The sequence below is a fragment of the Netta rufina genome, assembly GCF_964035555.1.
Source record: "Netta rufina genome assembly, chromosome: 4".
Classification (NCBI taxonomy): domain Eukaryota; kingdom Metazoa; phylum Chordata; class Aves; order Anseriformes; family Anatidae; genus Netta; species Netta rufina.
Window position 1 is genome coordinate 75,627,289 of NC_140127.1, and position 26,327 is coordinate 75,653,615.

Below are 26,327 nucleotides of genomic sequence, written 5' to 3' on the forward strand. Positions count from 1 at the left end.
GCTTTTCGAGGTAGCAGTGCCTACAGTGTTCGCTCCTGTTGCCTTCTGCTTTTCTTCAGTAACAGGGAAGAAAATTCTTTTATGGATCCTGATCGGTTAATAAGCTGTTCTATGCCATGCAGGAGAATACTATGCAAAAGGCAACGTGAGGGTGTTTGTGTGCAGTTATTCCGTGTGAAAAGCATTGTCCTGACTCACGTGCAGATGTGCTCTTTCTCTTTTCCCCCAACGCCCTGCAGAACCAAGTGACGGACACCAACCGAAAGCTGCAGAACGAAGGGAAAGAAGTAAGTGCTGCATCTGCTTCTTGTCCTTCTTGCTTGGCTGTGCTGTGGCCGTGCTTGCTGGTGGCAAATCACACCAGGCATCAGTAAGTGCTGAGCGTTGCTGCTGGCGTTCCTGGTGCTGGTGTCAAGGTGGGCATTGATCCTCTCCCGTCTCTCTCATCTCATCATGAGGAGTAAGTTGTGGGAGCGTTGGGAAGTGATTTTCCTCTCTTTTTACTGCATGTGGATTGAAAGCTAGTGGAAAGGAAACCCTTGGATCAGCAATAATTGAGTTGTGGGCTCGCTCCTTCAGCCCTGAGTGGCATAGATGGGATCAGCAGTGGCAATGCGAGCTGGAGACTCTGCCCTGCTCCGTGCTGCAGCGTGGCAGCAGTTAAAGCCGGCGTGGTTTTTGAGCCCCAGGGGTAGAGGCATCAAGGCATGGGGAAAGGAAATGATTGAACGTCCCTTGGGTGCGATGTGCCTCTGACCACATTCATTCCTCTGTCCTTCCATCGTTATGTTGGCGGGCTGGAGGGACTGGAGAGGTGGGTGACGGCTGGGCATTGCGCGAAGGCGCCGATGTCTGAAGTTTTTTGAGTGCCTCAGAGATCTGAGAGAGCTTCCAGGGATGGTCCTGTTCCCCTCTTTTCCCTGTCCTCCTGTTGAATTGCCTTCTCTACCCGCATTTCATACGAATCTTCTGCTCTTTGCACCTTTTGTTTTCCTCCTGAACTGCCCTCCCAGACAGCCAGGCTGCATTTCGCTGTGAGGGCACGCAGGCAGCACCAGCTCAGGGAGCTGCACTGCGTTTGAAAAACAAAGGAGAAAATACCACGCTGGACTGTGTCAGACCAATTATTCTGTTACAGATCAAAGATACAAATGCCCTGTGGGGAGGAGGTGATGCAGCTTCTCCCCTGAACCAAATCGACATGCTTCTCTGTTACCTTGAGCAGAAAATTCATCTATTGAGGTAGAATAGCTGAGGATTTCAAAAGGATTTCACAAACTCAGTCAGGTCCTGTGGAGCCAAGTCAGTGCTCTGGAGGACAGAACTGTGACCTGCCCCTCTGAAGGAGCAGAACTAAGGAAGTTTTGGTGGCAGATCCTTGTTTTGCCACTGTCCAGATGCACAGGTTTTTCTGTTGGAGACGGAGCTTTATTTTAAGGCTCACGGTTGGTTTGGGATGTAAAGAATTCCCCTGGGAGCGAGCCGCCACATCCTGCCCTTTAGAAGGGCTCAAAAAGAGAAACTTGGAAAGGGAAGCATGGAAGAGATGAAAAAAAAAATAATGGGAAGGGGGAAATCATTTCTGGAATTCACAGGACGTGCTGCAAGGCTGGTATTTTGGTAGCTTTGGTTTTGCTGCTTACTTGCTTGAAATTAGCCGAGGGAATGTTTCTGCTGTTTGATTAAATCACCCCAAGCCGCCTGCGCTCCCGATTCCAGCGAAGCTGCGCAATGCTCAGGGAGCTCTCCCGCTATCAGAGTAGGCTTTGTTGTCAGCCTCCCGTTTGCATGTTCATGACAAGTGCCAGGTAGTTTGTATCCTCTCTGCTCTCTGTTTACTATTCTCGGTGAGACGTTTTTCTTTTTTTTTCCCCCCAAAGCTGATAATAGCAATGGAAGAGCTGAAGCAGTGCCGATTACAACAGAGAAATATTTCAGCGACGGTCGATAAGCTAACGCTGTGTCTTCCTGGTGAGGATCTGCAGTTGCTCTTTGTTTGTACAGCTGTTTGTTTTAATTCGGATCTCTTTGCTTTATGCTTCCATCTCAATGCTCGTGTGTTTTCCTTCTCTTTCCAGTCCTGGAGATGTACAGCAAACTGCGAGAGCAAATGAAATCGAAAAGGTAAACTTTGTATAGACTGATGTTGCTATTGGAAGAGTTGAAAAGCACCCCTTCGGTGCTAATTAAATGAAACAACGAGGTTCTCAAAACTTAGGAATTCAGAATCATCCTTTCCGAGTTAACTTGTGTGATTTCTGGCTGGTATCTTCAGAGAGCGGCTCGGCCTCCTGTGGTACAGAGAAGCGGGATTGCAGCAGGCTCTAATCTTGTGCTAGGCTTTCTAATTAAGGTGGACATTCATTTTTTTTTTTTTTCCAAGGATGCTCGCTGTTATGGTGGGCCTTCCAAATCAATGTATGACTCGGTACCTGTGTGTTATTAACTAAATATCATATTTTGGATGCTGTAATACAAAAACTGATCTGAGAGAAGCCGCTGAATATGAATGGAAGACAAAGACCCGAGAAACGTTATGCAGCATGGTAGGAGAAGCTGGTGAGAAGGCACACGGCTTATTTTGGGATCAAAATAATCATTCGGAAGAGTGAGCTGAACCAAAATGACTTTGTGGCTCAGAAATCTCGTGCCAGAAATCCGGGGTTTTTCCCACCCCGCATCTGTTGCGATGCTGAAGAATTAAACCGTGGCCCAGGACATTCACATGGTCCTGGGGGCTGGTTTGTTTAAGCAGTTTGGAGGCGCGCTGTAGCCCCCGGGGGTGGCAAATTGGGCAAAGAGCAGCTGCCTGGAGGAGGTCAGCGGAAAAGGCGGTGGGCTCCAGCTGAATGCCACGCGGGGAGCGCAGTCAGATCCAGTGCCTGCTCTGTGCCTGCCATCCATCATGTAAACAATACAGAAGAAACCAGATGTTTCGAACAAGGCGATAACTAATTGGCTGGGCGTCATTTTACACCTCCCCTCCTGCCTCCGCTGATCCCTGTGGTCCTCGGTCCCCAGGAGCCTTGGGTAAACAGATAAACATGAGTCGTGGAAGCGGGGCTGGCCAGAGAGGTTCCAGGGAGCGTAGTTAGCTCTTCACACAGCTCTCTCCTTGCTTCTCTGCGTGGTTCAGTGCAGAGTAGGAGGCTGTAGCTCCTCCAACTGCTTTTCTTCTGTGTATGGGAATAGCGAGGGGCTTACCCGTTGACAGATGTGGGGTGGGGAGCTTGAGCTGATCACAGTGCTGTGAACTTTTGAAGGGAATCCACATGCTGCTCGATTCCCTCGTTCTGGGTAGTGTTTCCAGGGTCTGCTTCTGAGAACTGCATCTTTTTTTTCTTCCCTTTATTGGACTGGTTCATTTTGAAACAAATAGAAGTTGAAAGCCACATTTAAGAAATATTTGAACCCTTGGCTTTTTTTTTTTTCTTTTCCCCCCCTCCTCTTCTTTCTTTGTCTGGATTTGATGGCTTCATTCACCAAACACAGCACAACACATTAAATATTTCTGTGTCTGCACCCGGTCTCACTTAGCCATCATTTCGTGATGGCCAGCGAGGGGCTCGGTTACGTGTATGAGTCCCAGGTTTGGAGTGCCCAACCTCGGTTTTGCATTCTGGGTGAGTAAGCTCAGCTCTTCCAAGGTAGACTGAACGAGTTACGTGCTGTCTGCTGCGTGATGTTCACAAAATGAATGGGAGCATTTGCCAAACGCAGAATCTGTGACCATTAACTGGAACCGGGGAGCGCAGCGCGGTCCAAACCCAGAGGAGTGACCGTGCTACCAGCAGAGAGCAGAGATGCGGGGGAACCTTTCATCTTCCATTGTCCAGAACTTAAGGAAATGACAGAAAGAACTTTTTTTTTTCTTTTTTTCTTCTCAAGCGTCTGGGACACACAAGGCTGCTCGTTGGAAAGTGATGAGAAAAATCCCTCTGCCAGAGCCTGGGAGAAAGGATGCAGATAGCTGTGTGTGGGAGCCTGTCAGGGAGCAAGTCGTGAATCCTGCTGACAAATGAATGCCAGGGCTCAGACGCGGCGTGGAGGCTGTGTGCCTTCGGGGGGCCTCCCATTTTTGGGGCCTCTGAAGGGATCTGTCTCACTTACCCGTGGGTCACTTGGTCTCCAGCAGTAGAAATGTGAATAGTTCGTCCTGCTCGTGGCCGAGAAGCTTCTGTAGGGCTGTGCCCTTCCAAGGCTATTTCCAGAAGGAAAAAAAAAAGTTAGTTTTGAACCTGTAGTTTATTAAAATGCCCCATTCCCAGTTGGGAAGTGTTCCTATTTCACTGCTGCAGTGGTCCCTGCAGGGTGGCCGATAACAGGCGTTCAAAAATCAGACTGGATCTCAAAACTCAGGCTGGTGCAGATGTTTGGGGCATCGCCCAGCTGGTGGTGGGGAGCCTCGTGGTGCCAGGCTCACAGCTATCGCGGCTCTGCACAGCTGCACTTTGCTCTGCCCCTGCGTGTCCCAGGCTTTGTTTTCAGCAGGCAGTCGGGGACCCCAGCAATGAGCGCCTGCTGTTCCTGCAAGCCAACTTTTAGCTTCTTCTAGCTCAACAAACAACGTCCTGAAACCCAGCAAACCCCCAACGTGTGTTTATTCCTCTGGTTTAATTTCTGGCTCTCTCTGCACGCTCGGAAGTTTCCCTCCGGAGAGGATTGTGTTTTATTGTACGTTGCTTTTCGTACCTCACCGGGGCACAAACGCTGACCGGGTTACGGGGTTAATCCGCTTAACTTCTGGTGTTCTTAGCAGGGCAGGCAGCTCTGGGTTAAAATAACTTCCCTGTGGACCTGCCCAGAGTTTAGGCAAGAATTATTTTGAATGGGGATTTGAGCATCAGGTTGCACGGTGCTTAGGACTAGACGCTGTTTCCCACCCTAACCTTCAAGGTGTAAGCGGTGTGGATGGGATTAACAGCGAGTAGAGACAGCTCGAGATGCCTTAATTCACCCCAGAGGGGACCGTGACCCTGTGGGGTGGCAGGCTTCTGCCATGTGCTGCTTGCTGAAACCCTGTGAGCAAAACCTGCTCAGGGGGAAGCTGATTTAGGAAACCTGCTCAGGGGGAAGCTGATTTAGGTCTGAGAAGGCTCTTGGATTTTGCACAGCACCGCAGTGCCACGCAGGAGGGCCCCTGTGGGACATAATCCAGTGAGTTAGGCACATGGGCGCCCTCTTCCCAAAGGGAAAAGACTGAAAGCATTTGAGAAAAATGGTCTGAACAGTTTCCCATTTGGTTTCCCATTTAGCATCTGCTCAGCCCTTTTTAAAATGACCCATCACCGTGCTTCGTTCTGCCCATGGCTTTTGTGCAAAAAGGTAAGGGAAATGCGTGGTGCCTTCCCTAAGGCCATTGGGCACGACTGAGATGTAAAAGCAGGCATCCTGGATAAAGGACGGAGCGTTGGGGTTCTTGCAGTTTTAAGGCTTCATCTTAAATTGTTAAGGTCCATTCCTTTATAGCAGGGAAATTGTTTTTTGTCATCACTGCAAAGCTCACGGACACCAGTGGTCCCACAGGAGCTGCAGAAGAAGCGTCCTTTGGTCCCGTTACCAGGCTCGTGTTGGGATTGTTTTCACCTCTATCTAAATAAAAAGGTACCTAGGGGTGGGAAGTGTTTCTCAGTGGTGCTTAGCAGCTTTTGCAGAGCTGGGAGGCAGGTGGGGTCTGGCTGCTCCTGCCACAAGAAATCCGAGCGCTCTCATACCCTGGGTACCTCGAACAGAATAACGAGTAGCCATGCGAGCAGCACGTTCTGGCACGTGTTGGATAGCAGCGTGTCAGCCCGTGGCATATCATTTATCCTCATTTCCATCCTACTGTTTTATGGGATCTCACTGTTAGGGGCTGCCCAGTCCTTTTGGCGACAGAGGTGAGGCTGCTGCAGCCCTGGGCCCGAGCAGTACGAGGTGAGAGCGCACACGTGGACACCTCACACAGCACATACATCGACACCCAGCTGGCTGCACGGGTCAGGCACATGCCCCATACCTCACCCAGTAACCCCCCTGCTCCGTGGGGTGCTCCAGAGACACCCCATGCCTCCTTTGGGGCGGTCTTGGGGACACCAGAGCCTGGGGCAGCAGAGCAGGCACGTGGGTAAGAGCTGCACTGGCTCAGCTGGGCCCTGTCTGTGCAGCAGGACTGTCCCCACAGCGTACCTCTGCTTCTCTGTTTGGAAAAGAAAATAGTGTTTTTATGGCTTTTATGGTGCCAAGATCTATATTTCTTCAAACAGAGCTGAAATTCTTAAATCTATTGAATTATTGATGCGTAGCGCACATTTTTGAGTGGAATTGGGGTGGAAATAGCTGTTCTTTTTTTTTTTTTTAAATTTATTTTTATTATTTTTTTTTAATTTCTGCATCTGCTTTGCCTGCTTTCCCCAGACACTACCCTGCGCTGAAGACCCTGGAGCACCTCGAGCACACCTACCTGCCCCAGGTGAGCCACTACCGCTTCTGCAAGATCATGGTGGATAACATCCCAAAGCTGCGCGAGGAGATAAAGGAGGTTTCCATGTCGGACCTCAAGGATTTCCTGGAGAGTATCCGTAAGCACTCCGACAAGATCGGGGAGACGGCAATGAAACAGGTAAGGACCCGCTCTGTTTGGAGGAGGGGAAGCTGCTCTGGAAGGAGTTTCACAGTCACGTTGAGTCTTTTCAATGCCAAGGCAGTAAAAAGGCTTCACAGCAACTTGAAGGTGAAGAAGTTTTTGTTCTGTAATTGCTGCTGGAGCTTATTTTCTAATTTTGATCCCACTGAGAAATGGCAGATTGTTTCTGTCGTCTTCTCCCACCTGTGCTTTGCTGTGGGAGGTGCAGGGGCTGTGGATTCCTGTTCTCCACGCAGCAGAACCGGCGTTTGTGCTGCCCTGGGGGTGACTGGAAGAGTTGGGGGTCCCGGTGCTGACTTGCCAGGGTCAAAGCAAAGCCACAGAAGCACCCATCCTGACTGCAAATCGATTTCCATTTTTTACATCTTAAACTCATTCTCAGATGTTGGGCAGGCTTCTGTTGTGGCTTGTACTTGTCTAGCAGTTGATGTCTGTAAAAGATGAACCCGATGAATTGAACATAGCCGTGCTTGTGTTAAAGTGGAATCGCCTTTTCTCAGACTTTAATATTCTAGTTGTGAGTTCCAGTACGGTTTTTCTTATCACATCTGGAGAGCATTGCTCATAGTGTCTGTGAAAACGAACTTTTTGATGAGACTCAAATCCACCGGTAATGAATTGTTACCTCGAGATGCATTTCCTCTGATAGCGACTGACTGATTGGGGTGGTTGATTTATGGGAAAGATTCTTCCCATAACTTTTCACAAGGTGATATATAACTTGCAAATACTGTCCTTTCTGTAAAATGTACTAGCTCGAGGATTTCCATTAACTGATTTCATTTACAGTGTCTACTGCCTCGTTGTCTTCTCAATCTCCCTCTAGTATTTTGGGAAAGCAAACCCCTACATTATATAACAGAGCTCTGAAGATATGCCGTTCTGTTTCTTACAGTTTAGCAAACCTTTTTTTTAATTGTTGCATAAATCAGATAAGGTTCTGTGAATCTGCTGGAAAGGTCCGGTGATCCGGGCATCCTGTCCTTGCGGCATCCCAACGCCTGGGATGGCTCCAGGCATTACTCTGCTGAATTCACCTGAGACAATGGTTTCCAGAACAGGTGTTTACCAAAAATATAATTTAAAAAAAAGTCCATTGTGGCAGCCAAACTTTTAAACAGATTATTCTTTGGTTTCAGTATCTCTGGACAGAGAGACAGTTCAGTTTGTCTCTTGGTGCCCAATTAGTGCAGCAAATGTGCTACTTGAACTAAATAAATAATTCTTTATAACCTGGTAAGGATATTCACCAATGACAGAGACAGAAGAGGACACAGATGTGTCCTCTCTTTGTATTTTCCAGTTCCGTCACTGACACTGGGAGGGTGAGACTGGGGAGCTGAACCTCACAGGCCTGTGGCTGGTGGCTTTGGGCAGGGAGAACCTGCGGGGAGAGGTCACAGATGGTCATCATGGCTAAAAATCATGGCTGAACATCCAGTTTTGAGAAATTTATCATTTAAAAAACCAGCAGGAGGCTCGAAGTAAGGGAATATTTTCAGTGAAAACCTTCGCTGCTAGCATTTTCAGCTTTCCCTAAGTTGGTTATTTGTTCTCCAGCTGGAGATGGCCTCTTGGCTAGGGCTGTGGCCCCTGCTTGGACCTCAGGTTAAATGTCTGTCCCTGCTCCTCTCCATTGTTTTCCACTTACAGACCTGCAGAAGTCCTTCTTCTTTCACCATCTGCTGAGTTCCAGCCATTTTGGACCTTAAGGAATTCTAAAGCGAGGTCTGATGGTGATGATTTTTCCTTTTCTTTGCTGGTGCTGCCAGCATCTCTGTGATCAGAGCTACAGCCTCTGAATGTATCTAACAAAAAATATTGAAGTGGAAAAGGTGTTTTTTTGTCTTTCACGTAGATGCTAGTGAAACACAAAGTGAGTTGGGCTCTTGTGAGGAGCATTGCAAAACATCTCGATGTTTCTAGCATCATCTAGCAAATGTTTTCAGTCTCTCCCATGTCCCAATTTACTTCTCTTGGGTGAGTGCTGGGTGCAGGCTCCATCAGGGCTTTCCTTCGCCCTCCGTGGACCGCGGCTGTCTCCGAGGGAGGGCTCGCCAGCTCCTCAGCAGGACACGTGTGCCGTTCCCACCCAGCAGCCTGGAAAGGAAGGTAAATTCGCCACATCCAGTTGCAAAAGCAGGGCTGGAAGCGCTGCTGGAATTTGAGCACCGGGCTAGGTTTATCCCCGCCGAAAGCCTCGCGGGCGGCTCGAAGCGGTGAGGAGCTGAAGCTTCCCGAGCCTCCCGTCGCGTGGGGTCACTTCACGGCGTCGTGCTGAAAGCGAAGGGCAGGGCTCCCTCTGCCAGAAATCCCAATATCACTTCTTGCATCACCGGGCCTTTCTCCTCGGTCTGCTGGCCGTGATTGATAGCCGCTCTGGAGCGGAGCGGAGCTGGCAGGAGGCCTGGGAGAGCCGGGGAGCTGCGATTGGCAGCTGAACGCATTCGGTTTAAATTAGCATCATATAAATTCTTTTAAAATTGTTTGATTTCACCAGCGGGAACGGGATCGGGGCTGATACAATGGGGAAAGGAAATCGTGTTTTTGTAACGTTACAAATCTGAGGCTGATGATGACAAGAGCTGAAAATTTCATTTTGTGATAATCAGAATGAGCTGTCTCGGAGTGCTCGGAGCCACGGCTGCGTTTCTGGCCGGCAGTCAAGGATGCGGGGAGTTCGCTGGCCCCTCTCTTGGACGGGAAAGCCTCCGTGGGGTGAAGTCAAGTGAGACGGTCCCGGGGTCAGCCGTACGCGGGGAGCAGTGCGCCGAGAAACCCTATATCCTCCGAGCACAAACGATGAGTTCTCATCAGCTCCTTCCCTCGTTTTGTTTTTTTTTTTTTTTTCAGCCTGAGTTTTATTACCTGTGGTTCTGGGGGGATCTGCTTTGTTCCAGCCCTTGTGCTTAATTACACGGCTCTGGAGCAGATGGAAGGAGCTCCGCGGATTTGAACTCATTTTGGACTTTGGCCCTGTGAACCTGTGTGTGTGTGTTTTGTTTTGGTTGTTCTGTTTTTTTTTTTTTTTTTTTTTTTTAAAGATCCAAGTTCTGGGCTTTGCCAGGGATGAATTACATCTTATTAACACTTGCTGATATCCGGGATGTGGCTTTATTATCTAGCTTAATGGCTGAAATATGCAAGGCATGTGGAAGAGGTCACTTCAGATGGTGCCGTATCGAGGGTAAGCCCTGAACGCTGCTACGCAGGGGGCCAAGAATAACCAATCCAAAAGCCATTATCGGATAAAGTTTGTCAGGACAGCCAAAATGCTCAGCATGCCTTTCAAATAGATGGAGGCAACCCAGCATTTTTTTTTATAGCCTCGCTAGGATGCGCTCTCAGAGCTGCTGTTTAAGAGGTGGCGATGCAGGACAAGCTTCGAGGGCTTGGTGTGCCAGCCGTGCTTTTGTCAGGGGCTGTTTGCTCTTCTGGGCAACAGGAATTGGAGTCTGTGTCACTTTTAAGCAGTATAAGGTGAGGTTTCTGTAGGTATATTTCCCTGCAGTGACAGAAAAATACCAACTCAGCAATGTGAGCCTATGCACAGGCTTAAAAATGAGGCAAAAAACTGCACAATGACATGCGTAACTGATGCTAAATGTTAAAAAATGTGAATCTCCTCTTGTAGGAATGCAGTCCTCACCTCCAGCTGAGGATGATGAAGGTGCTGTGCACCTCCTCTGCTCTGTACCGTGGGCTTTTGTGTCTCCAAACTGGCTGGGTGTGGATGGTTAAACAACACGTGGGGCTGTGCAGGTGTCCTGTACTGATGTGCCTGCTGTGTAGGAACGTTCAGTAGCACTGGGTAACGTGCAGCTGGCCTTATAAATTAAAAATGTGGAGGAAGAGGAGCTCTTGGTTTAATCTCTCACTGCTGGGGATGGCAGCTGCTAAAGGGCATTCCCTGTGACCGCAGGGATGTCGGTGCTGCAGCGTTAGGTGTGTCTGGATGCACGCTGAGCTCTGACCTCGAGATGCCTGATGATTGCCCTGGGGATGCAGGTTTCGTGGCAGGGTTTGCTCTGTGCTGCTGGTGGTTCTGGCAGTTGTAACTGAACCTTCACGTGCATTTTGGTGGCAAGTCCTCAGAATCTGCTGTTTTTTTTTTGTTTTTTTTTTTTTAACACTTCCTAATTCTGAATACACAAAAATTCACTCAGAATTTTGAATGCATAAGAGTACGCGATAAAAATGCTCCCCTGTCATTTTGGTAAGGATTAAATGGAAAGGTTGCATTTTTTTTTAAAAGCAGCTGCTCTGCACAGTGGCCGTGGGAGGAAAAAGGGGATGCACTCAGCTTGTTGGCACGTGGAGCCTGGCTTCTTGGTTGCTCCAAGTGCATTTCCAAGCACTTCCCTTACCTTTGGGTCCCAGCAGGGGGTTTTACAATGACAGATTCCTTCCTGCCCAGCAGTTTTGCATCTCTGCCACTATAAGTTAACCTCCTTTAGGACAGCAGTGGCTAAGAGGGGTTCTGTGGGCGGTGTGGAGCTGAGGGATCAGCGATTCCTGGCCTTGGAGGACACGAGGGACAGCAGGGGGATGTGGTGCAGCTTCCACCTGGTGGCACGTGCCGCGGAAAGGCGTGAGAAGGACGAAGGGGAGGTAGGTGGTATGGAAAACAGGGAAAACAGGGCAGAGCTTGGCCTGTACAGGTCACCCAGCACCAAAAACACACCTCGGTGGTGCAGCTTCACCAGCACAGTGTTCCCAAAAGAGGAGGCGATGCTGGAGGCACGTGTCCCCCAGGGCAGGGTGCTGTGGTCCCCCGGAGGGACAGAGATCCCCAGCTGGTCCCTGCGCTGCGGGTTGCCCCGCTGCAGGTTGTTTTAGCAGTAGCCAGAAACCCGAGGGAGCTTTGTCAGGCAGCTCGTGTGAGCTGCTGGTGATAAGCAGAGACGTGGCATGCGGCGATTTCAGCCTTGTTGGGAAATCCTGGCCGTGCTGGAAATGCAAACACATGCACGCCACCCCCAGCCACGGCAGCGGAGCGCTTCCTCGCGCGGCGGGGGGACAGAAGGACATTTTCTCAGCCTCCAGATACCGCCTGGTGGCCTTTTGATGGCCCAAAAAGAAAAAAAAAAAGCTTGAAAATGCAGCTTGTGCAGTGTTCTTAATTATCCCCATCTCTGGAAGTTGGGAGCTTTACGTAATCTCCCGCGGCGCATATGGGAGTCGTTTGTGCCCTGTGTGCAGCGTTTGGAGCAAAGGGGATTTCACTGCGTGGGGAGCCACCTTCTGCTGGGTGTTGGTCCCCTGGCACAGCCCACGCTCCCCCAAAGGTCTCGTGTGCTTGAAATTGAGGCTCCCCTGCCTCCTGGGCTGGGTCCACCAGATCCAAACCCGAGGTTTCTCGTGCTGCTCGGAAGCTCCCTGCGTTTGCCTGCCCCTTGGGGCCGGCGTTTCCGTGCAGGCTCCCAAAAGCACCCTGAGATCTGAGCCTCCGGCCCTTGAGATTGGTGCCTCTTGCGCCAAGGGTTTTTCTTAACAAAAAAAAAAAAAGTAAAATAAAGTAGTTTAATAAAAGCCAGGGAAATTTATAGCCCCGGCTGCTGGAAGGGAGCCTCCTGCAGAGGTCAGGCTGCTGGCTGGGAGCGGGGTGGCTCTGTACACAGCGGCAGTGGGGATGAGCAGATAGCCTTTTCCCCTCCTGGGCAGGTTTGTAAAGCAGAAACTTATTTTCTAGCAAAATTGTGTAACGAGACTTTCCTAATCTTGGCTGCTATTGCTTGTCTACTCGTTGGATTAAAGTATTACGAAAGGAAATGTGTCTTCGAGGGCCGTTTGGATTAGAAGGCTGGTGACCTCAGCTTGCAGGTTTGGGGGAAGAAGCTCATAAAACGGACAGACTGGGTGAAGTGGGCGAAGCAGCAGGGAACGGGGAGGCCTTGGTGTCGGGGAGAAATGATTAACGCTGATTAAACCTGCGTGAGCTCTGAGATGCTTTCAAGTGCCTTCATAATTTCTTTCTTTCTTCTTTTTTGTTAGAAGCTTCTAACGTTGTGTGTTCATGCCCATCCTCTATCCCTGCACCCCAAGAAAGAAAGAGACGGATAAATAGGATCGAATCCTCTGAGCTATTCATCCCCAGCATCTCCTGCTTAACCTCTTTGGGAGCTTAGAGTCGAGTCGACCACTAAAAAGGTTTTTATTTTGCCCGAGGTTAGAATTGCAGCCACGTCTTTAATAACTCACTAGGGCCTGACACTGAAAGCTTTTTTCTTAGCACGTTGAGCACCACCTCAACGCTGACTGAACGAATCACTTGACACTTCTTGTCACTGAATTTGAAAGCTTTTTAAGTAAAATCCTGGGGAAGTTGTTCCGCCCCCTGCTGCATTCGCCAACCAACCCCGCCTGCTCTTTTCTTGAATTAGAGGCGATCTTAAGGTTTTTTGGGAGATGAAACCTGCTCTTTGTGGACAACTGGAGACTCCTGGAAGCAAGCTGCCAGCTGCCTCGGGTTGTCCCTGCTCCTTGTAGGATGGGGAGCAGGGCGCAGGGGTAAGGAGGGGGCTTGGGAGCTGTCGGGCTGCCCGCACGTGCACCCTGTGCTCCTGTGGGACCCCAAGGAGATGTCTTATGGCCAGCAGCACACATGGGCCACGGTGGAGAGGTGGTGGTAGGGATATTTGCGGATGTAAGCACGTTTCTATTCCCTGGTGTGCTTTGTTTGAGGTCCTGGTGCTTCCTCGTGCATAATTGGAGTGCAAATGTGCTTCTTATCATACAAGCACTTCTCGTTCTAACGTCTCCTGCCTTTCCGCGGGAGGTTCCCCTGTTTACTTAAGAGGAATTCTGTGCCTTCAAGTCTCCCTTTAAAATTTATACCCTATAGGAGCTTTATTAATAACCGGGTATTCCTCGGAATTCTTTTTCTGCCCTCAAAAATGAAACTGCTAAATCATGGCCCTTTTTTCTTTCACCACGTGTGTGACTAACGGCCGCAGGGACCGCGCCTGCGCCGTGGACGTGGCTGCCTCGTAAAACCCAAAGCTTAACTCCAGGGCAGCCGTGTGCTGGACCGGCTTTTCGTGTGGTTGCCTTTTTAGACCGTGTCAAACGCTTGAAATCCAGAGATTATTCTTGAAATCCATCCTTTATCTTCCAGCTGTTAGGAGACCTGGTACAACACACGGGGCTTGGGAGAGCGGTGCCAAGCCGTGAGCAGCTCCTGCTCCTTCTTTGGAGCCTGTTAGTAACCTGTTAGTAACTGCTTTACATTTTTTGCACTGTAGCTGGGAAAAGAGGTGCCGTTAAACTTTTCTGCCCACCCCGGCCTGCAGGCATTCGGCGCTGTAATTCTCACTGATCTTGCCTGGTTTTAATTACGCAGCCCGAGAGCTGCTCCAAGGGAGGCGCTGCCTGGTGCACCGGTGGCCCGTGGCCGTGCCAGCTTTGGAGGTAGCATTTAGATGGTTTGGGCTCATTGTAACGTAGCTGCTAATAAACCTTCTAAGTTAACCAATTTTTCCTTTTTTTTTTTTTTTTTTTTTTTTAATTCCTCGAGTGGTTTCGGTGACGGATTCCTGCACAGCGTGGTTGGATGGCTCTGCACTTGCTGCTGCTGCTGAGCGCTCGGCTGTGTACTCATGGCAGGGGAGCCCAGGGAGTTTGGGAGCCTGGGCACTCTTGGGGTTCGTGTACGTTCCCCGAGCTGCTTCCAGAGGTGTAAAACCTGTCCTCACGACACCATTCCCAAATCCAAGCCACCGCCTTTCAGTGCCTGGGCCGTGACCCGTCCGCAAGCGATGGGGAAGGGAAGGGGTCGTACAAAACGATGTCAGCTCACCGGGGGGTTCAGGTATCTTGCTAATGAGACAAAATCACATTTGTAGGGCTGTATTTGGAGGGTGGAGGTCCAAGCTGAGCTCTCAGGGAGAGGCCTGGAGGCTGTGCGGTGCGGCGTGCCCTCTGGGTGACACTCCCGTACAAATTGCAAACGGGTGTACGCAGAAATCACCGAGCGAAATCCTTCAGCAACCCAAGATTTCCTTCAGTTCTGTTTTTTTCTTTTTTTTTTTTTTTTCCCCTTTTTCTTTTTAAATCCGAAGTTCTGCTGACAGGCTCGGGTCATTTAAGCCTCTCCACATATTCTTCTAATTCGCATCTACAGCAAATGTAGACCAGCTTTCGGTCGTGGATAAAAACGCACCGAAGTTACTGCAGGACAGATCGGCTTTGTTTCTCTCCCCGTCTCCTCCCGAGCTGGACAGGTTCAGGTGGGTGGATGAGGAAAGGATGCCTCGAGCACAGCGCTGCGTTTGTTTGACTCCAGGAGCCTCCAGCACTGCGATTTGGGTCATCACCGCAGCCACGGAGCCTGATCGTGGCTCCGTTGAAGTATTTCAAAGGGTTTATTTCTGTGAGATATCAAAATCTCTCCTGTAACAGAGGAATACCTGGACAATATGTAACTGGTGCAGTGCTTTCGCCCTGCAGGATGGAATTTGTGCTGCCTGCCTGGGTGTGGAGAACGTGGTGGGTAAACGGTCTCCTTACACCAGAGGGAATGAAATGCAAAGATGTAACACGATTAATTCTGCTTTAGTCCCTCTAGACTGGGAGGATGAAGGGGAGGCCGTGGTTTTCTTTCCCTTTGCCAATTTGAAGGTATTTTAGACAGGGAAAGCAGCTTCCCAAATCCCCAGGTGTCAAAACTGCAGTGTGCCCTGTTGGTGGCACGGGCCGAGGACACAAGGCACCGCTGACCGCACAGAGAACCTCTCCCCGTGGCTTTTAAACAGGTGCTGCAAGGAAGATCCCGGTTTAATTGCCACGTCCTGGGGGAAATAACACATTAAAGGGCACACAGAACTGCAGCAGGAAATCTGCTCGGCTGCTGGTAGCTGTCTGAAGGGAGGCTTTGATGCGAGTGAATGCCCTTTTGCTGCTCGCTCTCTTCATTTCGCAGGGCAGTGGCACTCTGAAGGATGTCACGGCCGTGCAGCGGCCAGAGAGGCTCTGATTTTGATGCTACTGATGGGTTTGAGGGGGTTTGCCAACTTCCTTTGGTGGAAGATGCAGCCCACGGTAGCTTTTTTTTGAAATTTCCTGCTGTGAGTAGCTATTTATGCACAGGATAGGTAGAAACAAATCCTGCCAGGGCTCATTAAAAAAAGCTTGTGGTGATGCTGGGTGATGCTCACTGAAGCAGCTGCTTGCCCAAGCACCTGGACATGATGCAGAGATGCTGTTTGTAGGGCTGGGGGCAGCTGTGCTGGTGTGGCAGCAGGGACGTGGCCTTAAAATAAGAAATAAGAGCTGCAGCACGTGGTGCTAAAATAGGGCTGCAGCAGCTTTGGCACCTTTTCCCGCTCACTGGTGAATTTTTCCTCGTGTGGAGCTGGAGCTGCCTCAAAAGTAACGTGCAAAAGGGCCGAGGACGGGTAGAAATAAATAATAATACCAATTAAAAAATCCACCTGTTCATTTTTGTGGACTTTGAAGCCTGAAACTTCAGAGGAAAAGTGAGGGCTGCTGGCGGGGGCTGCTTTCAGCGCCGGCCGCTGCACTTCCAATGTTTTAGACCCAGTTTTTGGCCTGAACACGCAAACCGATTGCAGCTCTGAACGCTTGAGAGGCTGAGGACTGAATTCCTTGGCTTAGCCATGACTTTAACACGGAGAAAGCACCGCGTTGCCTCCCTCTGTTGCCTCCGGGGCTGCCTCTGCACACCCAGCGAGGCGCCGTGGGGAGCTGCTGAGGCTCTCGGCTGCTCCATGCCCACGGGCTTGGGTCGGAGCAGGAAGCCCAACGCAGAAACTCCAGATAGGGAGTGACAAACAGGTGCTCCGTGCACAGTCTGACCCCGCTTCTTCCTCCCTAATTCCTTCGGAGGTAATTTTGCTTAGTTATATCTTTTAGCTCCCGATAGGAACAGTTTGAAAGCTGCTTCGGAAGGAGCTGACAGTGCAGCAGGAGAGCCAGAGCCTCCGTGCAAGGCTTTCTCTTGCTTCCAGTTCTGTCGAAATCCTCATCAAAGCTAACTTGCTGTATTTCCCAACCCTTCCCTATCTCCTTAGCCCTTTCCCTGACCTGGCAGACAGCAGCAGTGCCGTGGGGAGCCTCGTGGGGAGCCTCGTGGGGAGCCTCGTGGTTCCCCAGGTCGGTGCCATTTGGGATTCGAGACCAGGAGCTCCCGGCCCTGCCGCTTACGAGGTGCAAACATCCCGACCCTCTTAGCCTTCCAGGGGTTCCTGCTGGATGCCGATGCTCCTTTTTCCTTGCTAACCTTTCTCAGCCCCTCGTCCTGCTGCTCGCCGTGCTGCTAACCCGTAAAACAAGCGCCCTGGGAGTCCTCCCCCCGAGCAGACGGCAGGCTAAACAAACACCCCATCCCGCAGCCTGGAGGAGCCTTGTTTTCAGCTCTGACCCCGCAACCTTTCCTCTGGTTGGCAGCGTGCTGGCGTTGACAGTTCGGGCGGTTCAGCCAGAGTTGAAAGATAATTGCTGGAGGAGCAGCGGCCGGGATGGTATGTGTTATTCAGCAGGACCCCCTTGAGGCGAAGCTTTGAATCTGGTGCGCGTTTCAAAGCCTGCGTTAAACTTGATGTGATACTGATTAAAACGGAGGGCTGCAGGGTGAACTGGCAGGGCCCCACGGCTGCCTCTGCCAAGTGACACGCGAAGAAACGTCTCCGAAGAAGCAGCGGAGGGCTCGAGGACTTGTCTCAGCAGAATCGGGCTCTGCAAAGGGGGGGAAACCTTTTTGGGGCGCTCCTCCTGCACGGCGCACGGGCGCTCACAGGTCCTGTGCGAGCCCTCCGCTCATCTGGGATTTTCATCTAACCCCTTCTTATTTCCAAACCCATATGGAAATAATAGTGCTCCCCCCTCCTGCCCCATCGTGTCCTTCAGCTTGGAGTTTCCCCGGAGCAGATGTAAAAAAGTGAGGGGAGAGAGGAGGGCAGGGACGGCCCCACAGGAGCCACGGGATGAGCCTGCCAGCCCCAGGAGGTGCAACGTGCTCCCAATGGCACCAGAAGGAAGGTGCCTGGCCCTACCACGGCTCCCTCTGGTTCCCTATCTCACTGAGGCTGAGGTTTGATACAGCGTGGCTAATCAATTTATTTATTTTTCAATCCGTGCATCTCAGTAAGGCTTAATAACAAAGTTTGGAAGCTTCCTCCGAGATGCGCAGGAGGAAGCTTCCAAATTGATCTCGTTTTAGAGGTGATCCCAAGGCAATCCAGGGCATTCCCGTGGGCCACGCTTCGCTGTGCCTTAGGTGCAGAACTGGAAAGAAACCATGAGTCCCGATTCATTCCCATTCCTGCTGTTTTACGTCTCCTTCGTGAGCGCAGCACGTCCTGGGCAGCTCCTGCCAGCTCAACTCCTGCCAGTGCTTGAGCAGAAGCAGTAGCAGAGGGCAGCGCCTTCCTGTGCCCCAGGCGAATTTCGGGAAGGGTTTAGGAAGCGAATGCAGGAGGAACATCGACAGCAGGAGGATGGAGAGGAAGAGCCAAGAGAAGGAACGCGCCAGGACACGTTTCTCATGCAGGTGCTTCTGCCACGCAGCGGGTGCTTGACGCAGCTTGATGCAGGCAGGCTGTGATGAGAAAAGCACCCCCAGCTTTTGGGCAGCTTCTGCTGCTGCGTGCAAGGAAGCAGGACGGAGATGTGCACGTGGATGTTGGTGCTTAAAAGGTTTTCCTAAATCAGAGAGACCGAGCGAGTTGGTTCCCATTATCCTTACGGTGCTGCTGTGTGCAGGTGACAGCGGTCGGCTCCCTTTCCAGCTGCCTTTTTCCACTTGTGCACGGATTTACATACGCCAGCTTTCTTTGTTTGCCCATTAAAAACAAACAAACAGAAGAGCCTTCCTTCTTGGAGCATCTCCTGCTCCAGGGTTTTTTCTTTTTCAGCTTCGAACAGCTTTTTGGAGCTGGTTGAGCCATCCCCTCTGGCGTTCAGCGTCAGCATTTCCAGTCGCCGACAGAAACGCTTTCCAGGAGGAGCACACGTGGAGCCTTCGGTGTTTCCTCGGGGCTGTCAGCATTGCCAGCGCCTTGTCCTTGGGTATTTATGCTGATTACAGCTTTGGTTGTTTTGTGTTCCTGATTTTAAGCATCTTTGTCACTCTTCTTCAGCAGAACATTAGCGAGAGGCTTTGGGAAGGCCCAGATTACCCAAACGAGGGACACCAGCAGTGAAAACCAATTTTTACCGCATCAGCTGTGGCCGAGTTGTATAAGATCAGGGTGTGTACAGCAGCTGAGCAGGCACGCTAAGTGGAACCACATTTATTCTTCATTTTGCTGTCCCTCCTGGTGATCTTCCCCCTGCCAGGCCACTCTTGCGTTGGCCAACGCATCTGTGAATTTCGTGCCTTCTGCTGCCTTCTCTTTTTTGGTGCTCTTTCGCCTTCTTTCCAGCACCATCCCGTTTCACTTTTTGCTCTCCTTTTTGTTGCTTTGCCTGCTTGTGTGTCTTCCTGGCCGTGCTTCATTCAAACCTGCAGATTTCAACAAGCAGATTTCTGCCTCCGTGCCCTCGCTGAGCTGCTCAGCTGCTCCCATTCACGCCCCTGACCCCGCAGCACCGGGCGGCTGGGCACCGAGGGGGGATTAACTGGAGCTAGGGGGCTGTGAGCATCACATTTGAGCTCTCCCCATGCTGCTGCTGTTCCCTATCAGCTCCTCCGAGGGCTTACCAGAAGGATTTAGCAGCAGGACGCTGGCAGGCCGAGGGCTGGAGATGCTTTTTGTTACTGGGAGTATTTTTTTCCTTATAAACTCCTGGAGAGGGGAGCGACATGAGTGGATCCTTGAAACATTAGCGAGCAGATTTGTAGGGAAAGGGAATTCATATCCTCCGGATCAAAGAAATTTGTTGTGTTTTAATTTCGTGCATTTACGAGTTCAAATGGTTTCTAAATGTCGTCTCCTTGCGCCGTTCCTGCTAGCAGCGAGCGGGACTGGTTTTAATAAGCCTTCATTTGTAACAAAGCTGGCAGGAACGTCTTCTCCTTTCCTGCGGGGTTGGTGGCATCGCCTCGAAGCCAGCTCTGGCCTAGGGAGCTCGAGTTAACCCCTGGGTATCCGACGGGCTTGCACCCATGCCAGGCGTGTAATACCTAGAAGCACTTGGCACAGCCCAGGAGAAATCTGGTTTAGTTCTTGAGAGCCCAATATTTGACATGCAATTAAAAGGCTATAAGCTTTGCTAGCTCTTATAAATTTCTTTTGCAAGTGTGCCTGTTAAAGTCCGGCTTTATTAGCCACCTGTGCACGCTTTATTTTTTAAGGAGGGACGCTGGCCCTGTAAACCTGCCTGTTTAAAAATTTAATGGATCAGATGTTATTGAAGTGTCTTTACGGCGCTGCGCTGTTGTTGCAGCTGCAGCTTTGATAGCTTCTAGTTGCAGCTACTGCAGGGCTGCTCCGGTGCGTGTGTGGGAGGCGAGTGTGCACACAGAAACCCGGTTTGTGATACTCCCACTGAGGCATCTGCCAGCAAAAGCCAGACAGGGCACGGTGCTAAGGGCAAGAAGCTGCTCCCTGAGCTTCAGAAGCTGTATGGAAACGCCTTTTCTGTGGAAAAGGGGGTCGAAGCAGCCCCTCACCCTTCACCGAGTCTGTTTTCAGATGTCTTGTAGCTTGCAACCGAGCCTCCAAAGTGCTGCAGCTCCATTTATTGCAAGGAGACTTCGGCTGAGACGGTCTGCAGGGAGCGTTTGGATTGGAAGGGACGTCCAGGGAGGCCTCTTGTCCAAGCTTCTGCTCAAAACAGGTCAGACACAGATGCCATGCTGCATTTCTCAGGATTTTTGTGGGCATCTTCCAAGGATGGAGACCCCAGAATTTCTGGGAAAACCACTGCTTGACTGTTCTCACTGTGAAGAAGCCTTTTGCTACATACCATAACTACTCTTGCTTAGTTCATGGCTCAATTTGAAGTCCTCCTCCACTGTGCACCTCTGGAGAGCCTGGCTGCATCTCGGTGACCTGCCTGGAGGGACTGATGGTGACCATGAGGTTCCCCTAAACCTTTTTGCAGGCTGCCAAGCCCGTGCTCCAGTCCTTGGCCGTGCTGGTGGCCTCCACCTGATGCACATGGTCAGTGCTAGCATTATCCCAGATTTTTTTTTTAATCCAGGTACGTTCTAAGGGTGCTGAGGTCCTTGGGACCTGGTGAACGGCTCCTCGTGGTGTCGTTCCCAAGGGCTGCACCATGCAACTGCTCCTGCAGGCTCTGAGTCCCCAGCCAGAGGATGCTCAGGCTTTTAGTCTGTGTTTTCTCTCTTCTTGGTGGGATCTCTTTGGGGACTTTTGGCGACTCTCCCGCGGAGGGATGGTGGGGTTTATGGTGGGAGCACGTGGCCCAGGTCTGGCTCTAGAAATCTTCTGATATATCTGAATATATAAATGAGTTCAGGGTATATCATATATACAGTATTCTGGACATAAATATATAAATATATTTATATATTTATATATAAATATATAAATATATAAATATATAAATATATAAATATATAAATCCCTGACGTGTGGGAGCGCTCCCAGGTGTCCTGTGGCACTCAGGCTAATTCCGAAACCTCGTGTGGGACCACGGCCACAGGCTGGACAGCACTGGGGCGACCTCATAAGCGTGTTTTTTGTTATAGGGCCCTGTTCTGCATCGCCCTCAGCTGCCCTGCATGGTGGCACCTCGCCCTGCTCTCAGCCATCGTCTCCCAGATGCAATCCTCTCCTTTTCCGAACAATAAAGGCATGACGAGTTCCCTGTTCCCATCAACCCAACCTTTTTGTCTTTTCAGAGCGTGGTGGCCCCTGGCTAAATAGGGCTGTTACTCTTAGCCATGACTCCCCACTTTGGTTCAGAAATGCTGAATGTTTTTTTTTTTTTTGGGTGCTTTTCTCCAAAAAGGCAGATTCTGGGTGTCGCGCTCGCTCTTCTTCCTGCACCAGCAACAAAACCCGCTCGTGTGATGCGGCTTTTAAATCCTAATCATTTCCTCCTAGGCAGAGACCTTACGTGTACTGAGCATCAACCAGCCTGGAGAAAATTAGCTTTTCTGCCTTATAAACCCCTGTGAATCGTTGTTGCTGATAGAAATGTTGACAGACCCCCTTGCTCGGCGGTCTGCGTGGTGCCACTGGAATGAAATGTCAATAGTCTGCGCATGGGTGGGACAGCTTGTGTACAGCTGAGCCTCGCAGCCTTTATCACAAACAAACAACCCTTTGGAATCCAGCCACGATTTTCAGTTTTGAAAAAAAAGGGATTTATTTGCTTTTCTCCCTTTTAAGCCAAATCCTCGCCGTGTACTGCTTCCTGGACTCTCTGATTTCTGATTGACGTAAAAAAAAAGCAAAACAAACAAAATAAAATAAAAAAAAAAAAAGCCCTGTGTAGATTAAGCTGCTGAAATGCCCTGAAGGCATTGTTTATAGGTCTGTGCTCTTTCGTTGCTGAGGGAAAGTGAGTCCTTTAATGCCTTCCATATTTCACAAATCTCTCCGGCTCGGATGCGAAGCGCTGTGGCATTTGAAGATGCTTTCTGCTGCTTTTAGGGAGAGGCCGAACGAAACGGGGGCAGACGGGGCTGTGATTCTGCCTCTCCAGGTAAAGCTGGACGTGTCTGAGAGGTTCAAGACCAGCACTGCTGGAAGCTGAAGGCCGTAGAGCTGCGGGGTGATGGAGAGCAGCCTGTAGAGGAGCCGAGCTCCGGGAGGAGCTTTTGGTGAGAAGGACCCAGCTCTGAATACTCAGTACCCTGAGCTGGTGGAAGGCGATGGGGAGCAGGATGTGGCCCTCATTATCCATGAAGAACTGGTTGGTGACCTGCTACGGCACTTAGATGTGCACAAGTCGATGGGGCCGGATGGGATCCACCCAAGGGTACTGAGGGAACTGGCAGAGGAGCTGGCCAAGCCACTTTCCATCATTTATCAACAGTCCTGGCTATCAGGGGAGGTTCCAATCGACTGGCGGCTAGCAAACGTGACGCCCATCTACAAGAAGGGCCGGAGGGCAGACCCGGGAAACTACAGGCCTGTCAGTTTGACCTCAGTGCCAGGGAAGCTCATGGAGCAGATCCTCCTGAGAGTCATCATGCAGCAATTGCAGGGGAAGCAGGCGATCAGGCCCAGTCAGCATGGCTTTATGAAAGGCAGGTCATGCCTGACGAACCTGATCTCCTTCTATGACAGAGTGACGCGCTGGGTGGATGAGGGAAAGGCTGTGGATGTGGTCTACCTTGACTTCAGCAAGGCTTTTGACACCGTCTCCCACAGCATTCTCCTCAAGAAACTGGCTGCTCTTGGCTTGGACTGGCGCACGCTTCGCTGGGTTAGAAACTGGCTGGATAGCCGGGCCCAAAGAGTCGTGGTGAATGGAGCCAAGTCCAGTTGGAGGCCAGTCACTAGTGGCGTCCCCCAGGGCTCGGTGCTGGGGCCGGTCCTCTTTAATATCTTCATCGATGATCTGGACGAGGGCATCGAGTGCACCCTCAGTAAGTTCGCAGATGACACCAAGTTAGGTGCGTGTGTCGATCTGCTCGAGGGTAGGAAAGCTCTGCAGGAGGATCTGGATAGGCTGCACCGATGGGCTGAGGTCAACTGCATGAAGTTCAACAAAGCCAAGTGCCGGGTCCTGCACCTGGGGCGCAATAACCCCAAGCAGAGCTACAGGCTGGGAGAGGAATGGTTGGAGAGCTGCCAGGCAGAGAAGGACCTGGGAGTGATGGTGGATAGTCGGCTGAATATGAGCCAGCAGTGTGCTCAGGTGGCCAAGAAGGCCAACGGCATCCTGGCTTGTATCAGGAACAGCGTGACCAGCAGGGCTAGGGAGGTGATCGTCCCCCTGTACTCAGCTCTGGTGAGGCCGCACCTCGAGTACTGTGTTCAGTTTTGGGCCCCTCGCTACAAGAAGGACATCGAGGTGCTTGAGCGGGTGCAGAGAAGGGCGACGAAGCTGGTGAGGGGCCTGGAGAACAAGTCCTACGAGGAGCGGCTGAGGGAGCTGGGCTTGTTCAGCCTGGAGAAGAGGAGGCTCAGGGGTGACCTTATCGCTCTCTATAGGTACCTCAAGGGAGGCTGTAGCGAGGTGGGGGTTGGCCTGTTCTCCCACGTGCCTGGTGACAGGACGAGGGGGAATGGGCTTAAGTTGAGCCAGGGGAGTTTTAGGTTAGATGTTAGGAAGAACTTCTTCACTGAAAGGGTTGTGAAGCACTGGAACAGGCTGCCCAGGGAAGTGGTGGAGTCCCCATCCCTGGAAGTCTTCAAAAGACGTTTAGATGTAGAGCTTAGGGATATGGTTTAGTGGAGGGCTGTTAGCGTTAGGTTGGAGGTTGGACTCGATGACCTTGAGGTCTCTTCCAACCTAGAAATTCTGTGATTCTGTGATTCTGTGATTCTGAAGGCTCGGAGGAGGCCAACTATTTCTGAAGCAGCACAAAGATGGTCTGGGATGGTCTGGTTCTGCTTCATCTTCACCTTCTGAAGTTCTTCTGCCCTGTGCAGGTCGCTGGTGCTGCAGCCACAGCCTTCCACCTCCGTGGGCGAGGAGGAAACCGGGGCGGTGATGGAGCTTCTGGCTGCGGTTGTCGTTCTCGGTGTTGCCCTGTGAGCGGGGACTTCTTGGTCACCTCAATCCCATACCTCGAAGTCCTCTGTGGTGCTGGAGCATGGAGCAGAACTCGTGTTCCTGCCCCCCTCTGTGTGATTTCCAAGCGAACGGTGGTTGGAGGTGAATTGTTGGCCTTCTCCAGGGAGCCTCAGGAACACCACCCTGTGGGTTACCAACTTCTGTAAGGAGTTGGTAAGGAGTTGGTCCTTCTTCTCTTGTAAGGAGACCTCTCCTTGCGTGGGTATTTAGTGTCCCGCAGCTGAAATGCTCTTCTGGATCAGTGGGCTTCCTCGCTGGTGTCCCTTGTCCTTCCTCCTTGTGAGGGACACAGCACGTTGTGTGGCCAGGGGGCTGGGATGGCACAGAGCTGGTGGGGAGGGCCAGGGGGCTTTTGGGGCTTCACTAACCCCAAAGAACATTTGGGCTTTGCTGGTTTTGGGTTGGAAAAACGATGGAGAACTGCAAACATTGACCCGATTGCCTCTTCCCTTCCTCTGATTGTCGGATGCTGTCTGTAGGTCGTGTAAGGGAGCGGTTGTGGGCTCGTCTTGCAGATGACAAAATTAATCCTGTGCTGCTTCCTTTGTCCATCTGCCTAATTTTCTTTATAAAGGCTTCGGTTGGCAGCAAGGGGGATTGGGATTTGTACACAGGGAAGCCTGGTACGGAGCAGCAGAGTTGCAGGCGTTTAATGGCACAGGTTTGCATGAGGTGGAGGTAGCTCCTCATGCCCCATTGACTCTAACAGAGCTTAAGATGTGATTTATGGCATTAACATCTGACATTTTTGTTTCCTGTTTAACCTAAGGGTTCTTTACACACCGGAGGACAGGGGAAGAGTCAGAAGGGAAATGACAGGTGATAAATTTTACATTTTTAACGATGACTTCGGTACAGATGCACTGGTTTTGCTGTAGGAACGCTGAAGAAGAATTCCTTAAAGGCTAAGGACGGCTTTGGTGTGGTTCCCCTTGATGAGGGAATTGTGTGCTTTGCTTCTTGGGGTCACTGCTTTCCCTCCAGGCATTGCTGGGGCACCAGAGGGAGCAGAAGGTAACTCCACACATGAACCAAATGCTCCTTTGGTCATGTTCTGTCACGGCCAGGAAATAAGCAGTGATTTCTGCTCTCATTTAGGATTCCAGAGACACTCGGGAAGGGATGGATGGCATTAACGTGTCCGTAACATCCCTGAGGTTAATGCTGGTGATGGAGGCTAAATAAGGCTTTAAGTAAGAGCCTGCTGACGGTTCTTATCTGCCAGAACTACAGTTATTCTGCAGCTCCAAAACAAGAAAGGCAGCTCGGGCATTAAAATTACATCCATCACCTGCAATATTTATGTGTGGGGATGGATTGAGTCCTGGTGGAACTTCCTTTGGTGCAGTTGTCACGTAAGAGCTGCTGCACAGAGCCTTGACCTGAGGAACCCGTCGATTGAGGTTCTTTCTCCGTGCTGTTTTTCTTTGCACGACAAACATCTTTTATGAAACACACTTTAGTGTTGCACTAAGAGTAGAAAGGATCCAAGCGAGAAGTATTCAACTTCACGGCAGTCTTTCAGCTTGAGTCTAAACGCTGTACATTTTTCAAGTTTCGGGGAACTTCCAGTCCACTTTAAAAAAAAAAAAAAAAAAAAGGGTTATTTTTAACAGTGACCACTTTACGGTATTAAAGGGTGAAGATTTGGGGAAAGGCGGTGTGTAGGGGTATGACTGGGACTGAGGCTGAGATGGATGAAATGTTGAAATGGCAGCTTGGGGAGAGGGGTTTGTGATAATTGCCTTTTTGGAATTCCAGGTTTCTGTGTAATTCTGCGTAAATCTGACAAGTCCAGCCTTGTAACATCCCATACCTGCTCAGTGGATGGGGATGTAGGGACAGGAGAGGTGAGGCGTTCCACGGCCAATTGCCACTCTTGCCGTTGGCCTGGGTCCTACATAAAATCCCTTTGAAATAAAGAAATCCTTTTTGGCTGATTTGCCTCGAGCAGAAGCCACGGAGCGGTCCGCAGTTGCTGTACCCACTGAGGGGTCATTTCCGATTATTAACGCTCCTCGTCAAGAAATTTGGGATTTCCATCAGTCCTAATGACCTCGTAAGGTTTTCTTCTTGCGTT

General features: G+C 50.7%; 1 protein-coding gene across 4 annotated transcripts in view; it reads left to right on the forward strand.

Annotated features, from left to right (window-relative positions):
* Nucleotides 1-26,327, forward strand: part of EXOC6B (exocyst complex component 6B) — a 273,231-nt gene that overhangs the window by 45,652 nt on the left and 201,252 nt on the right. For all 4 annotated transcript variants that reach the window (XM_084286237.1, XM_084286238.1, XM_084286239.1 and 1 more), the window contains exons 3-6: nucleotides 240-287; nucleotides 1,881-1,971; nucleotides 2,079-2,124; nucleotides 6,397-6,601. In XM_084286237.1, the coding sequence (XP_084142363.1) occupies nucleotides 240-287; nucleotides 1,881-1,971; nucleotides 2,079-2,124; nucleotides 6,397-6,601 (390 nt within the window). The remainder of the gene's footprint in view (nucleotides 1-239; nucleotides 288-1,880; nucleotides 1,972-2,078; nucleotides 2,125-6,396; nucleotides 6,602-26,327) is intronic.